Source organism: Galeopterus variegatus, unplaced genomic scaffold (genome assembly GCF_000696425.1).
Source record: "Galeopterus variegatus unplaced genomic scaffold, G_variegatus-3.0.2 Scaffold53, whole genome shotgun sequence".
Taxonomy (NCBI): Eukaryota; Metazoa; Chordata; class Mammalia; order Dermoptera; family Cynocephalidae; genus Galeopterus; species Galeopterus variegatus.
This window is the reverse complement of record NW_007726164.1, coordinates 198,732-214,447: the sequence shown is the minus strand read 5'-3', so window position 1 is coordinate 214,447 and position 15,716 is coordinate 198,732. Positions and strand designations below refer to the sequence as shown.

The following is a 15,716-nucleotide window of genomic DNA, read 5'->3' as shown; positions in this document are numbered from 1 at the left end:
TAGCTAGCAGAATCACTTACTCTCCCACACTTTCAAATGTTGCCACTTCAATAAGGCTCTCCCAACCCTACTTTCAGTTTTGATGCTTTCTACTGGTGTAACCAATCCTTTGCTTTCTAATGTAGTGTAGTATGCTTGTTATCTCCCTTTAACTAGAATTTAAGTTCCAAGAGGGGTTTTGTCCTTTATACTTTAAACAATACCTAGCACATAGCAGGCATACATGTATTGACATGAATAAATGAATCAATGTTTTCATATTCAATGTATACATTTCCCTTGGTTGAAATGTACTTGCTGTTGTAGAAGAGATAAAATCTTCATATGCTTTATTTCTCCATAACCCTGGTGCCAGAAATTTAATAGAAAATGCTTTTTATATTTTCAAAGAAAACATTCTGAAAATGCAAAACATCTAAATATGTTAAATGGATGACTGTCTTATGGAAAACACTACTGTGGGAAGAAAGTCAAATGAATCCTGAAGAAATAATTTAACAGTCATAATACTCCTTTATTAGTACCAGCTCTTTAATTTTTTTTTTTTTTTGCCACAGCTGAACAATTTAATATAAAAAAAGCCATTCTTTGTTGTTCACACAGTATTTATAAAAAAAGTACATAGTGGTTAGTTTTGCAACAATTTACTTTTAGCCAGATGTATTATATAAATCTATGAATGTAACAAATGAGATAAGAACAGTATAAATAAAAAGTTTTTGTAGTATTTACACTTATACAGAAACTAGCTGAAATGGTGTCCTAAGAAATTAAGTTTACAGTTAAAGTGAAACTAGTGATTGAACATACTGATACTTTAATGCTTTTTAAAGTTTCATATTATGTATATTCTAATTTTCGCTAAAATTTTGCATAGAATTATAAAGTATATTTCTGCATTTCACATCACAGTAGGAGCTTTTAGTATAACAGTACAAAAAAAAAAAAAAAAAAAACCTAGCTCAGAAAAGGTCAAATCCTCCCAAATCTAGTTTCTCTTAACATCTGGCTTCTTACTTTTGGGAACAAGGAATACATTGCCATCTCTTGTTTGCTGCAGAGAGTATTCACTAGGAGAATAAGGTTTTCCATCTTCATCACGAAGCATGCTGAAGACTTCGAGATATAAGGTGCTGAGTTGTTTTTTCAGTAGATGTAGGCTTTTGTCATTTTCTCCTTTTTCTTTAAGCAATTTTTCTTTTTCATCTTTTAAATGATCTAAGTCTTGCTCTAGCTCTACTATATTTTCCAGTTTTCTTTTTCTGCAATTCTGAGCAGCCACTTTATTCTTACCCCTCCTACGTATATCTCGAATAAGTGCAAGTTGAGCCTCATTGAACTGCTCCTTGGACATCATTTCATTGAAGTCATCAACAGGGAGGTTAATGATTTTTTCTACAGGGAAGGGGATATGGAGAGCTTTGGCCCTCAGCTCATCTCTTGTGAGATGAGCCTCCAAGCGGCTTGAATGTTTGTCTTTTGTGAATGGGGTTTTTCGATGACCAGGACTTACAGGCAATTCTTTCTTTGGTGTGCTTTCACACTGGGCATCAGGCACTGGAGCACTATGCCCCCGAGATGGTGACAGTGGTTGCACTGTATCCTTAGAAGAATGTGTTGGCTGTGTTTTAGTACCATTCTGTTTGACACTTCCAGGGGCACTATCTAGCTCTTCCATTTCAGAATCACTGAAGCCAAGTGGTGTGTCTCCATAGATGGAAGATTCCACTGAGTGTTCTGGTGATGCCATGCTGGGACTTGTGTTCAGTGAAATGCCAGAGTCAGAATCATTGAATTCTGCTATGCTTTCAGGGTGGTTTTGATTGAAAGCTTTACACAGTGACAGATCAGAAACATCAATGGGCCCATTTAGAAGTTCAGAGAGTGACTGGCTTAAAGTAGCAGAGGAGGGCATGCTGTTGCTGATACTGGGCTCTGCTATGAAAGCAGAATAAAATTCATCACCAAAATCTGTGTTTACTGTGGCATCTGAATTTAATGAGTTCACTGCTAACTGGTTGGGGTCTTCTGTAGAGAGAATGCTGCTGAAGGAATCCTCAAAAGCATTAAGAAAATGTGGACTGCAGTTACCTACTTCTTTTTCCAGTGAGGGGATCGATGAGTAGAAATGATAATTGTTGTCAATTTCTGTCAGTTTGGCTTCTGGACTTGGAACCATGGCAGTCTCAACAAACTTGTCATTTTCAATATTAAGACACTGCATGGAAAAGAAGTTTATGTTATATAAATCAAGGTTAAATATTTTTAATATCTGATAATCCATATCCAGTGGTAAACCAGATATTATCAGCTATTAAATTCACTCTTTACCCCCATTCTCTCCAAGCTGTTCTCTTCTATAATTCAGAGATAAGTTCCATACTCAACAGATATTTACACCTAAGCATATTTATTACTTTAAGAATTCCTATATCAGATTTAAGGTTTATAACAATCTATCCTCAGACACCCAGACCATTTAACAAAAAGTACATGCTGCGTGAGCATGGGCAGCTCTCATGACTTAATTTAAATGCACCCTCCAATCCTTCCTATAAGTAGGTGGCATGTAAATATTAGATAATTAGAATGACTAAAGGCCCTGAATATAAAATAGCCATCTTCAGTATTACATTAGATTTTAGTTACCTGTAATTCTGGAATGGATAATAGCTCCTCCCAAACTTGCTCAACGTCCTGCAGCATATTGTCTAAATCAGCAGCAAGCACCTGAACAGAAGTTTCAGGTGACTGAGCCTGATTGGGAGAACTGAAGACTGGGCTCTCAATGTGGCTGGGAATATCAGGAACAAGTGACTGAAATGGAGCCGAAGAAACCTAAAATTGACAAGGCATTTATCTATATGAGTTTGCCACCATCACTGGATGAGTAAGCTTGCAAGCACCATCAAAACACATTAAAGGGCCGGCCCGGTGGCACACTGGAGGGAGCGCGGCGGCACTCCCGCCGAGGGTTCAGATCCCATGTGGAGACCGGTTCCGCTCACTGGCTGAGCGTGGTGCGGGCGCAACACCGAGGGTTGCGATCTCGTTGCCGGTCCCCTGTACGGGCGCGACACTGAGGGTTGCGATCCCGTTACCGGTCAGTAAAAAAGACAAAAAGGGGGAAAAAAAAAAAACACATTAAAGTCAAATCAGCTGCAGTTCTGTATTTTTCTACTTATTGAATAAGTCCTATTTGTATATAATGAAACTTTTTCATACGCAGCTGCTCGAAATTTACTCTTTACTGACTTGTTTTATCCTATGCATTTGAAGATAAACTTCAATTAGGATTTAATTTGTGTGTGTGTGTGTATATATATACATATAAAATATGTAGTACAGTGCTTCAAAACTCAATAGATTTAGTAAAATTAAATAAACAAATCTTGGTTTATTACCCAGCTTGCTCTTTACTCACCAAAATTTTTAGATCCCTATAACAAATGAGTTGTTTCAATGGTTATGCTGGTCCATGTGACTGGTTATGCGGTAGTACAGGTTTTTGGTTTTGTACAGGTTGAGTATCCCTAATCAGAAAATGCAAACTCCAAAATGCTCCAGTGAGCATTTCCTTTGAGTATCATGTTGGCACTCAAAAAGTTTTGGATTTTGGACTTTTAATTAGGGGTGATCAACCAATATTGTGTGAGCGTCTTTTTTTTTTTTTTTTTTTTTTAATTCTTGTAAAGTTATCTATAGGCTGAGGTTTCCTTGACAAAGTATTTCCTTCATAAAAAATTTCCTAAATCTTTTTATTCCTTCTTTTAAATGGAGATACATTAAGGGGACTTATACTGGGTATATTTGATATAGCTATTGTGTTTTGCTGTTAACCAAATGTTTTATACCTCATTGTCATCTACAAATGGGAATGTCTCTGCCAAAAGCTGCATGCAGTCATCAAAGTACAAAGCATCTGGTTTGGGAATGTGGGCAACCTGGATAAAAGGGAAAAACATGAAGAAAAAAATTGTTATATGTTGCATTGCCAAACTAAAGATTCGTGATTTATGTTCAAAAATGTTTACAATCCAGTTAAATATTTGTCTTATTTTAGAAATCAGTTTGGTGCACAGAGTTGAACCATACTACCTGGATTCAAATCTTAGCTCCCCCAATTTCTTGAGTGATCTAGGAAAATTTGTTAAGCATATTTGCTTCAACTGCCCAGCTGGAGATAAAATGGGGATAATGGTACCTAATTTATATACTTGTGTTGATTAAAATCAGTTAATATGAAGGATCTTCAAAAAGTTTATGGAAAGATTCGTATAAAAAAAGTTTATGGAAAGATTTGCTATAAAAGGCAAAGCTGGAACTCAAATCCATAGGTTTTCATTTTTCAGTCAAAGTTTTCTTAAGCCTTGCCATACACTTTTCCAAGAACTGAGTACTCTGTACCTGGGAGTAGTTGGCTGATCCACTGGTTTCTGACTGGATGTGTTGGGCTGGCTGAATTGGGAGGAATTCACCTGTCTCTTCATCTAGTTGTAACTGAGCAAAAAAGGCTTTCTCTTGCTCCTTTTGGAGTTGTTCTTGTCTTTCCTTTTCAAGTTTTTTCTGTTTTTCCAGCTCATACTCCTTCTGCCGCTGACTGAAGTCAAATACTTCTCGACTTACCCCAAGATCTATATCTTGCCTCCAAAGTATGTCAATCAAATCCATGTCCTGTGTTTAAAACAAAAAAGGAAGGAGAGAGACCGTGCATGGTTAAGATGGTTTTTAAATGGCAGATACCATATAAGTTAATTCTCACCTTTTCCCTTTGTAGATGTTGAGGAGAGGGGAGATTATAAAACAAAATCTGAAGGCGAACATAGATCCAGTGTTACAGAAGAGCACAGTTAATTCCATTCAGTGAGAATTTGTTCATGTAAAATAACAACCAACCTACAAACACACAGCCATCCATTCTAGTCACTTAAAAACTTGGATCATTAATGATTGGGTGATGGTAGAGGTCGCTAAAGGGCAAAGTTACTAATGTTGCACATTGGTGTTTGAACTTAAAGAAATCTCACATGTGTTTAAAACAAAGTAGAAATTAAAGCAAACACTCTAAGTCACTGGCTTTTTTAGAAATGGGGTTTGGAGAAGCATGACTGAATACATGGAGTTTTCTTCAAACTTGCTCAGCAAATACCCAGTTTATAGAGAGAAAAACTCCAAGTTAAATGGTCAATATAGTAATTGTGAAATATCGCCATTCTTTTGGTCTTCCTACACTGGACTAATTATCTCTTCCCTCTTGCTACTCTTGTGTCATTGGCTCCCAATTAAATAATTTCCTTTCAACTTGAGTTTTAGTTCCTGAGGTGTGAACAAGTTGATAAAGAGAAGGTTGTCCATTGCCAACCAAAAAGTTGGAAAAGGGATAGTGGGCACCCACCAGGTTCCCTCCTGAGAAGTCATAAATAACCCTCTTAAAAAAAAAAACAAAATCACTCCAGGGAAAGTGTTAAGATATGGGAAGGATCTTATAAAGTGGGAATGGTTATTTTGATTTAGTAAAAGATACATGGGGAGAGAATTTATATGATCAGGCTAGGCCTAGAAACCACTTTCAGATTTTCCCAACCAAAAATATGTCAAAAACAGTTTTTCTGATTTGTAACTTTAGTTTTTAGAAAAGTCTAAACAAGAAGTTTAAATCAGTTTCCATTTAACAAATCATCTATATTAAAAATAATGAAATTGAGACTGGAAAAATCAAGACATAGGAGCAATGGGAGTTGGGACCAGACAGCCAATGGATACAGTGTGCACAAACATCAGACTTTGTATTTCAGTTCTGCTGACAGTTGGCGGCAGCGCTGGACTGACTACCTGGTAGGTCTAGACCTCTACTACTTTCAGCCTCTCAAGGACAAAAATAACATGGTTGTGGCTTCACTGAGTAGTCAAGCTTTTACCCAACAAAGGACCAGGCCGCCAAACTTGGAGGCAGCACAGCTAACTGGATGGCACAGGCAACCTCTACCCTTGATCAAAGTTTGGTATTGGAATCTTAAAAGGCTATGAAACCCTGCTTATGCGGTTCATCCTCACTCTAGCTTTGAACAATAATATACAGTATAGTGTAAAGCACAAACAGTAGGTACAGTTAAAACAATACCTATAGCTATTTAAAACTGGCTAGGGCATACCTAACTGTTTTTAAGCCAACATCTATTAAGGGCTTCCTTTGTGCCAAGCACTGTTCTAAGTACTTTACATATACAAAGTAATCCTCAAAACAACCATATAAAGATAAAATACTATCCCTACTTTACAAATAAGAATACTGAGGTTTAGAAAGAATTACAGTATGGTGCTGATAACACCAAGGTCCATGGTTCTATCCCTGTCAGCCACCAAAAAATAAAAATAAATAAAGGAAAGAAAGAAGTGATACTACTAGAAAGTGGCTGAACAGGGATACATACCTAGGCAGCCTCAAGGGTTCATGCTTTTCTAACCACTAGCCTACATTAAAAATACAAAATCTAATCATTGGCCAGTGGTTCCTAAATTAGACAAGACATAAAATCCATTGTAGTATATATTCTTTGCTTTAGTATCTTGGTGGTGTGAAGTGGCCAGTTTACAGAAGGATGGATTAAGCACCTGTGACCTGGATCAATTTCCTGGCCAAGAGCAACAAAATAGCAACCATAGAGCACTCAGTCATATATAGCTATATAATCTCAAGAGTTTCCCCACTAAAATAAGCATAATTCCCACTCTGAAAAAGGATTTGTTTCCACTTTAATGGAAGTGTTACCCAAAGGTCATCATGTGAAAAAGATGAAACCTACTTTAGAATTCTGTTTAGGTTGGGACATTTCTTCTCAGTGAATCTAGATAAAGCACAGTATGCAAACTGGAGCTATCTGACCAAGGCATTGAGGCGTTCAGTATATTCACATCTACTAAATGCTAGCAGTTTAAAGGAATGCATGACCATGCAATCTTCATTGAACTCTATAATCTTAATATTTCTCTAAAAAATAAGCAGTACTGATTCCTGCCTCTCTCAAGAACTAATGTGTAAAAAGTGTGCTGGGCTGTTTAGAAGATCAGTAAAAGAAACCCAAATACTTGTCCCTGCACCTGGAGACCACTCTGACACATTCCTCCCTCAGTCCCCCCAGACTGCCTGGACTTCATGTTAAGAGATCCCAGGATAAAAACCAGTATCCAGTTGTGGCCTTTTCGTACAAGAACCGAAGCAGCGCTAAAGCGATTTATGTTGGAGACATCTGTTCATGAATCTGACTTCCAAAGTATCCCTAGAACTCAGCCCTCATGGACTGGAGGAAAAATCTCTAATGGAATTTACACTAAAATTATCAGTAGAAATCATTCCAAGAGTTGATATAACTCTGTTATTTCTTTTTTCCCGTTTCCCTTCCCACCAAATAATGTCAGAGGTTTAGACGGTTTTAGCTATACATTTAGTTTATTATTCCATCCTACCCTAGCATACAGATGTTGCTGGATCAAATGAGACGTGAAAGAGATCTACGGAAGTGTTCTGCATGTTGACAGTGATAGGCTTTACCACTTGCTATACGCACCAAACTCCAGGCCAGTGGATAATAATGAAATTGTGGACCTAACTAGTGGGAGCCGAAGATAATGTTGCGACTATCTAGACAGAAAGAATGAACTAATTCACTTTTTCCACAATCATGGATAGCTTCATTGAAGCAATGAAGCTGCTTGGTTCTTCCTCAGGGCAGGTCTGAAATTGACTACTAGCATTGTGCCACTTGTGAAGAGAAAAAGATTTTTTTTTTCAAACCTACCACCCGACAATTAGTATACTTGAAACACCCTCTCTGAGGGCAATAGGGTTTCATCTGAGTTCTGTGAGAAAAAAAAAAAAAAAAAAAGGCAGGGCTTCAGAAGGAAGCATCTATTGTTATGCTAGTATACCCTGAGCTGATGTGAGTGGTCACTTCTGTTGACCTAAAAAGAAACTAAGACTAAATACAAATAGCAAGGATTTATTGAGCCAATATGATGACTGCAACCGGGGAGACACACAGATCAAGTAGCCCTGAAAATGTGTTTCCTGAAAAAGAATTTTTTTTTGTCCTTTTTTTTGTGACCGGTAAGAGGATGCACCCTTGGCATGGTGTCGTCCGCACTGCGCTCACCCAGTGAGCGCACCGGCCATCCTTATATAGGATCCGAACCCGTGGCGGGAGCGCCGCTGCGCTCCCAAGCGCTGCACTCTCCCAAGTAGGCCACGGGGCCGGCCCTGAAAAAGAATTTTTATTTGAGAGATTCTGAGTTATTTATAAGGCACCTTAATAAGAAAATTAGATGATGTAAATTTAGTGAATGGTGGTAGTGGTTTTGTTGGTGGTGACCATGTGGTGATGGTAGTGGGTACCCCATATACATTTACATACACTTTTACACATACTTTTATGTTTACACATACACCCACTCAGGTGCCACTCAGTTCCAGCTATTACTACTTTTCAATGCACAAGCTCCAAATCAATGTGTTTTTGTTTTTATTTTTCCATAGTATGATCAAAAAACACTTTGATGGATCATTATCAACAAACAGGAAAAATGAGAGCCAGCCTGTGGCTCACTCGGGAGAGTGTGGTGCTGATGACACCAAGGCCACGGGTTCAGATCCCATATATGGATGGCCGGTTTGCTCACTGGGTGAGCGTGGTGCTGACAACACCAAGTGAAGGGTTAAGATCCCCTTCCCGGTCATCTTTTTAAATAAATAAATAAATAAAATAAATAAATAAATGAAAAACAGGAAAAAATGAAACATAAAGCATTATTTGGATCAGCTCTTGAGCATCCTGTTCTTATTATCTGATCTGAAACAATGCTGGACCCTGGAAGACTAAGCAGGTCCTACAGCACTAGCTTACTGTCTCCAGCAGGAATGCCACCAAAAGATGTTTCAAGTAACAAAATCTAATTATTCTTAATCAGACTGGGGAGCATTCAATGCAATAATGGGACCAAAACAGGTTTCAAAGTGTTCTGAGAGATTTTCCTCTGTATTTTTTTTTTTTTTTGTCTTTTGTCTTTTTCCGTGTCCGGGAACGGATCGCAACCCTCAGTGTTGCCCCTGTACCGGACCAGGGACCAGCAACGGGATCGCAGCCCTCTGCGTTGCTCCCGCGCCTTGCTCAGCCAGTGAGCGGGAACCGGTCTGTATGTGGGATCTGAACCCTCGGGCGGGAGCGCCGCCGCGCTTCCCAAGCGACGCACCTATCCAGTGCGCCACCGGGCCGGCCCTTCCTCTGTATTTTTAAGTTTATGTAATATTTATTCTTGTTATGACACGTCTCTAAAAGAAAATTGCTTTAAAAAGAGGAAAAAAGAAAGCTGAGTTTTAAGCAACTACTTTAGATTCCTAAAAACAGATGTTCTGATCAAATTTAGAATGCAGCAATAGGTATCTTGTCATGGTCTTAGTATGTCATACTCTGTTACTCAGATTTTCATGTAAGTTTCAGAAGGAAAAAGCCTGCAGAGATTTGATACTGTAGGAAACATTCAAAGCTTTATGTTGAAAAAGAGCAGAAGTTTGTTAACGCAAAACTCACAGTTGGGGAGGCCCACAGGCTCAGTACTATGTTCTGTGCTAACCTTATATGCAGTGAGCATTTCCTGAAACGAGCCTTGTGACTGGGCATATGACTTATTCCACAAATTACCCATCTTTCTACAAACTCGCACATCATCTAAGAGGAAATAATAGTCTGGGTGGAACCCATAACAAACACGAACATGACACCCGCAATGGGGAAGATAAGTGCCTAGGGAAGAGAAGTGCCTAAGGAAGAACTAAAACTGCTCTTGTGCACATAAATGCAAGGCTTTGAGGAAGTGCAGCTGCCTGATTCCCTGCAGTCCCCCAAGGAGGAAGGCCACAGTGCAAAATGTCAGATCAGTAGGCCTTGGGGAGGTATGGCATTTCAACAGGCATTTCCTTACAACTGGTCTTCCCAAGGGCAACGCAAGCACTGCTGTGAGCCTTCACACAGCATATGCCGCCTGCCACATAGTGCCTGAATTTTTATGGTGGTGTCCTCTAGTGATTCCTAGTGTGTTCCAAATTATGTTGCTAGCTTGGCTTAGACAAAAGAAGACAATTTAATAAGAAACAAAAATATTGGACGATTCATGTTAAATCACCATCTGGCCTCACGGAAATACTCATATTTAAAATGTATATATCATCATTTGCCATCTGGGTAATTTGTTATATGTTTTACAGGAAATCTTAAGTTGGACAATTATCTCATACCACTTTAAAACAAACATCTCTATACCAGGATAAACAAAGAAAAGTCTCAAACACAGAATCTATACTAAATATGTCTTTTGCAAGCCAATTGTGTGTGTGTGTGTGTGTGTGTGTGTGTGTGTGTGTGTGTGTCTGTCTGTCTTTTTTCGTGACCGGTAAGGGAATCGCAACCCTTGGTGTGGTGTCGCCCGCACCGCACTCAGCCAGGGAGCGCACCAGCCATTCCTATATAGGATCTGAACCCGCCGCAGGAGTGTCGCCGCGCTCCCAGCGCCGCACTCTCCTGAGTGTGCCACGGGCTCGGCCCTGCAAGCCAATTTTAATGCCTTGAACAAACCAGCATTTATAAAAAAAACAAGAAAAGATAAAGCAAAGATACATAGTCTCTTTCCTACATTAAAGCTATTCGGGCGACCAGCCCTGGCTCACTTGGGAGAGTGTGGTGCTGACACCAAGGCCAAGGGTTTGGGTCTCTATATAGGGATAGCCAGTTAGCTCACTTGGGAGAGCGTGGTGCTGACAACACCAAGTTAAGGGTTAAGATCCCCTTACCGATCATCTTTAAAAAAAAAGCTATTCAGTAAACTGAGACTTTGGGAAAGTATTTGAAATGAAAAAAATGGCTTCTTTTACACACTCAGATGTATAAATGAGGCGTGCACTTAACAATCCCTTTCTTCCCTTCCCACTCCCACCCTCTATTTTGCCCTGAGAATGTTGGGAAGGTGGCAGGTTTCCTTCTAAAAATAAACTTCAACAATAAACTGTTAAATTGTGCATATTACCAACTCTGTAAAAGAAGATGAAAACTGATCCTTGCTTCCAATTTTATGGTATAAGGGTAGTGTCTTAAGTTACTCTCTCTTAAAATCGTGTTTTTTGTTTTTTGTTTTTTTTTTAAAGATGACCGGTAAGGGGATCTTAACCCTTGACTTTGTGTTGTCAGCACCACGCTCAGCCAGCGAGCTAACCGGCCATCCCTATATGGGATCCGAACCCGGGGCCTTGGTGTTATCAGCACCGCACTCTACCGAGTGAGCCACGGGCCGGCCCCTAAAATCATGTACTTCTATTTAAAAAATAATAAGTCTTATTTTAAAGTTTATTCACCTAAGATCTTTCCTTTACCCAAATATTAGTTACTAGTATTTAGAATTTATGGTACACCTGGTTATGTTTTGTTTCATACATTTTATTCCTTATATTTATGCCCAGGTAATTATATTATTTACCTAAAAACTAAATCTGGTTTAGTATTTTTTCCCATGGATGTTGCCCAAATATTTTTGAGCAAAACTGTATGGAACATGAATTATATCCCCCCGTCTGGGTGACTATAAGCCAAATCAAGAGCTATAGGAGGCTACAAAAACAATTGAGGGCATGCTTGAATTCTGAAGGATTGATAAAACAGCAACAAAAAAGATCTCCTTGATTTACAAGGCAGTATTGTGCAGTCATAATCTTTACTAAAGTAAAATGACACCAAGCAGACAGATGTGCTTTTTAAAATACATCTTGCTTATGACTATTATATTTCATATTTATTTACTTCTCTATGGCTCTCTCCCACACTGCATTACAAGAAGATATACGAGGGATATAGAATTATATAAAATTAAAAGTTAGTGCAAATTTACCCATGAACTTTTTATTTTTATTTTTTTGGTGGCTGGCCAGACCAGGATCTGAACCCTTGGTGTCATAACACCACTCTCTAACCAACTGAGCTAACCGGCCAGCCCTCCCATGAACTTTTTGAAGACCCTGGTACAATACAATGCCAATTATAGTCTCCACTGAGAATTCTAGAGAAGGCAGACGACAGGTCATTCTTTACCATGTGCCCACATTCAAGTCCTTTTGGTTTTACTGAATTGATTTGCTAACTCTTGATTGTGTTGCTGCAATAATTGTGAAGTAGGTGGTTAAAAACATAGAATCACGGAATGTTGGAGATGAAAGGGACCTTACAGCCACCTAAGCCAAGTGTAAATCTTGCCAGGTTTATTTCTGTGTAACTACAGTGCCGTTTAAAAAAATAACTGGCCTAGCAACCAGTTATACACATCAGTAGAGACTCTTAATAAGTAGTAATAGTTACCACTAATCTAAGATTTCCTTCTAGAGAAATCTAAGGATTATTTCCCCAATCTTCAACTACTAGAGATTTTTAACAGCACAAAATCCCCAAATATACACCGAGAAGAATTACTAAACAAATTAAAACCCTAGATCACAAATTTACCATTCACTGAGTAGTAGAACCATCCTTCTACCCTTTTATCTTTCAATTAGAAAGTGGTCCAGTTTCCTCGCAGTCTGGCATGTTACTGTGTACAGAGAGACATTTTCATGGGCTGCTTCCTGTTCATAAACAAGTTTCTCAGCAATGACTCAATCTAAGAAATATGATCCAGCCAGTTTACTGGAACTCTCACCCATTATGCTTGTCTGTAAACTGCAAAGCATGATGCAAGGATAAATCAAAACTGGAAAGTGAAAAGAGTGAGAAGTTAGGCTATTCTCTCAAGAGACACATATATAGTTTGGTCAGAAAGGACGGTTAATTTCCAAAACAATAGATAATCCCATTTGCTATAGAGTGCATGGCTCTGACTTTTCCATGAGGTTTCATACCTGGGTCCCCACAGTTATTTTCTGGTGGTTTTGTATTTGAGCAGGATGCTGCTATTAGGCTTCAAAAGACTTATGCAAGGGTTATCACTACTGTGCCAAGAATGGCTTGGTTTGACAAGCAAACTGTAGGATACATTTTTCTATTAGAATGACAGGAAGACACACACACAAACACACACACTCATATTACCAACAGACCTTTAGGAGCATTTGGTCCAACCCTCTATTTTACCTAACCTACATGGAAATTAACTGGGCATGGTCTCATCAGGTAGCTCAGATATCCACCCTGAGGTCAAACAGCTCTGCTGCCCATCTTCATGTACCCTCCTCATACAGGGGAGTCCCCCATGTGGGTGGGCACAAGCACTCAAACTGCAGGGGCTCTTTACAGACACTTCTGCCACTCCTTCTCTCCCTTAGTTATCCTTTACCCTCTCTCTGGGTCCTGCCTTTGTAAAAAGAAATTTAGTTCAATCATCACGGTCCTTTTCAGATTTAACTACCTATAATTAGCTAACAGTAATAAGAATCAAGACCAGTCACCCAGGCTTGGGGGCTGAGTAGGTAACTAAATGCTGTATGTTGCTGCTAGCCAGAAACCCTATGTGCCCATAGTGGTGGTGATGAATTATAGATACATGTATAATATATCATATACTATTATATATAGACTATATAAAACTTAGCTTGCTTTTTTTTTTTTAAACTGCAGAACCTGTTAAACTGCAGACCAAGGGGTCTGTTTAATATTTTTTGGTGTGGACTTTTTTGAGTATGAAATATTTCTTGAAATAAGCTACTAATGGCTGAAACTTCATTTTACCAGAGTGGTGGTAGTTACAAAGGTGGTGGTCAAAATCAACAATATTAGTTGTTGATCTTGATCCACTACCCTAAGTGGATCCTTGATCCATCTGCTTTTCTAGTATGCACATACAGACCACCTCTCAGGTGCCAGGAACTGCACTAGGCGCCAGGAATACAAAAATAAATTAGACACTCTCTGGTCTTAGATATGAGGCAACAGGATGAGAAGCATGTCACGGCATGTCACAGCACGGAGGAAGTACCACTAAATCTGCACAGGAAGACCTCACAGAGGAGGTGACAATTGCCATAAGGTATGAACATCCTACCCAATAAACAAGGTTAAACTTAGTTTCCCAAGGCCTAGCCCAAGTGAACACTGAAAGCAAAGGAGGCTGTGGAAGTGGTGAGAATGCACAAAAATAGATACTTGACTCTTTATGCATTATTGGTCTCCCTTCTTGGTGGTGGCAATGTTTTCCCTTGTTTCCCTCCAGAGGCTCAGATTCTCCAACGCAAGGAAAACTCTCACACGCAGAGACTTCCTCCTTGCATTTGGACTTTTCATTTAGTATGACTCATCTCACTTGAGTTGGGAATTACTGTTAATGTCACACTCTCACAGAATGCTGTAACTGGAAGGAGCCCTAGGAATCACCTAGACAGACCCTCACATTTTGCAAACAGGGAGACAGGTCTAGAGGGTGCAATAATTTGCCCAAGGCCAGAAGCCAAAGGATTACAAAACACTTTTCTAATACTACAACTCTTGCCAAGTTATTTGACACAGGGAAAAAGATACATCTTTGCTTTTTCAATTGGCATCTTTTGCTCTAGCCTACTGGCCTTGCAGGCCCCTAACAGCTTCTATTACAGCTGGTGTTTGCACACTTCACGGTCTCCAAGAGTGGTCTTCAAGAGTGTTCATGGGCGGCAGTAACAGGGGGAAGGTGGGCCAGGAGCACATTGAGGCTTTGGGGATCAAATCCCATATCTCGGCAAGGGGCAGAGCCAAGACTCTGGCCCAGAACTTCTGACTGCAAACTTGGGAGGCTTGTCTGCATGCTCACAGCTAATTGGCATTCATACCACAGCAGGACAAGATCTGGAAACTGCTTTAGCCCTGTGCGCTCTCCCCAGGCGCAAAACCAAGACTTGGAAACCTGCCCTTTGGACACTCAGACCTGCCTGACCCAGATGACTTACAGGCAAATCAGGCCAACTTACCTACATAAGGAGAATTTAACATTGAAATCAATCTTCCCATAAGCCAGTATCTACCCCGTACTTTATATGTCTTACTGGGGTTTTCTTAACAATGGTCTGACTAGACTGTAAACTCCTTTAGGACATGACAGTGTCTTTTTTTTAATAGACAAAATATGTATATTGTATAAAATTTGAAAGTTGCAAAAGTAATTTCCCGGTTACCCTCCCCAAAGCAACCACTGGCATCAGTTTTTTGTGTTTTCTTAGAAAGATATTCTATTAAATACACACACATAGATATACAGAAAATAGCTTATGATTATAAAGTATATAGTCATCTAGTCAACCTAACACAGATTTCAAACTAGACTTTCCTATTACAATTTCTGTTACTTAAAAATTCATTAAATATTAGGAATTACTTTAAAAACAGACCTTTACAAAACTGTTGTGTGGAATTCAATCCTGCAGCCAAATTAATGGCCTGTGAAGCTCTGTTATCAGAAAACCCCTCAATGTCTGACTTACACTCTTCTGCAGAGGACTTTCCTTTCCCCACCGGTAAGCTCTGAATACTGTGTGGTTTTCTAAGACTATACCCTTGCTTAATACAATGGGAATAAGAGCCTTCCAGTTCTAAGCCCCTGCAGGCAGATCCTCTCCACTGCCTGGCCTCCAGTGTTACATTACCAAGAGCAAAAGTGGCTCAAAATTAGTCTGGACCCCTGAAAACCCCCAAATCAGGAGGTCAAGACCATGTACCCACTAAATG

At 39.4% G+C, this 15,716-nt stretch overlaps 1 protein-coding gene across 1 annotated transcript in view; it reads right to left on the bottom strand.

Moving 5' to 3' along the window:
• Positions 1 to 490: 490 nt before the first annotated feature.
• NFE2L2 (nuclear factor, erythroid 2-like 2) overlaps positions 491 to 15,716 on the bottom strand; it is a 28,504-nt gene continuing 13,278 nt past the window's right edge. The window contains exons 2-5 of the mRNA XM_008573451.1: positions 4,408 to 4,674; positions 3,855 to 3,944; positions 2,650 to 2,838; positions 491 to 2,218 (exon numbers count right to left, since the gene is read on the bottom strand). Of these exons, the coding sequence (XP_008571673.1) occupies positions 989 to 2,218; positions 2,650 to 2,838; positions 3,855 to 3,944; positions 4,408 to 4,671 (1,773 nt within the window). The 5' untranslated portion in view covers positions 4,672 to 4,674 and the 3' untranslated portion in view covers positions 491 to 988. The remainder of the gene's footprint in view (positions 2,219 to 2,649; positions 2,839 to 3,854; positions 3,945 to 4,407; positions 4,675 to 15,716) is intronic.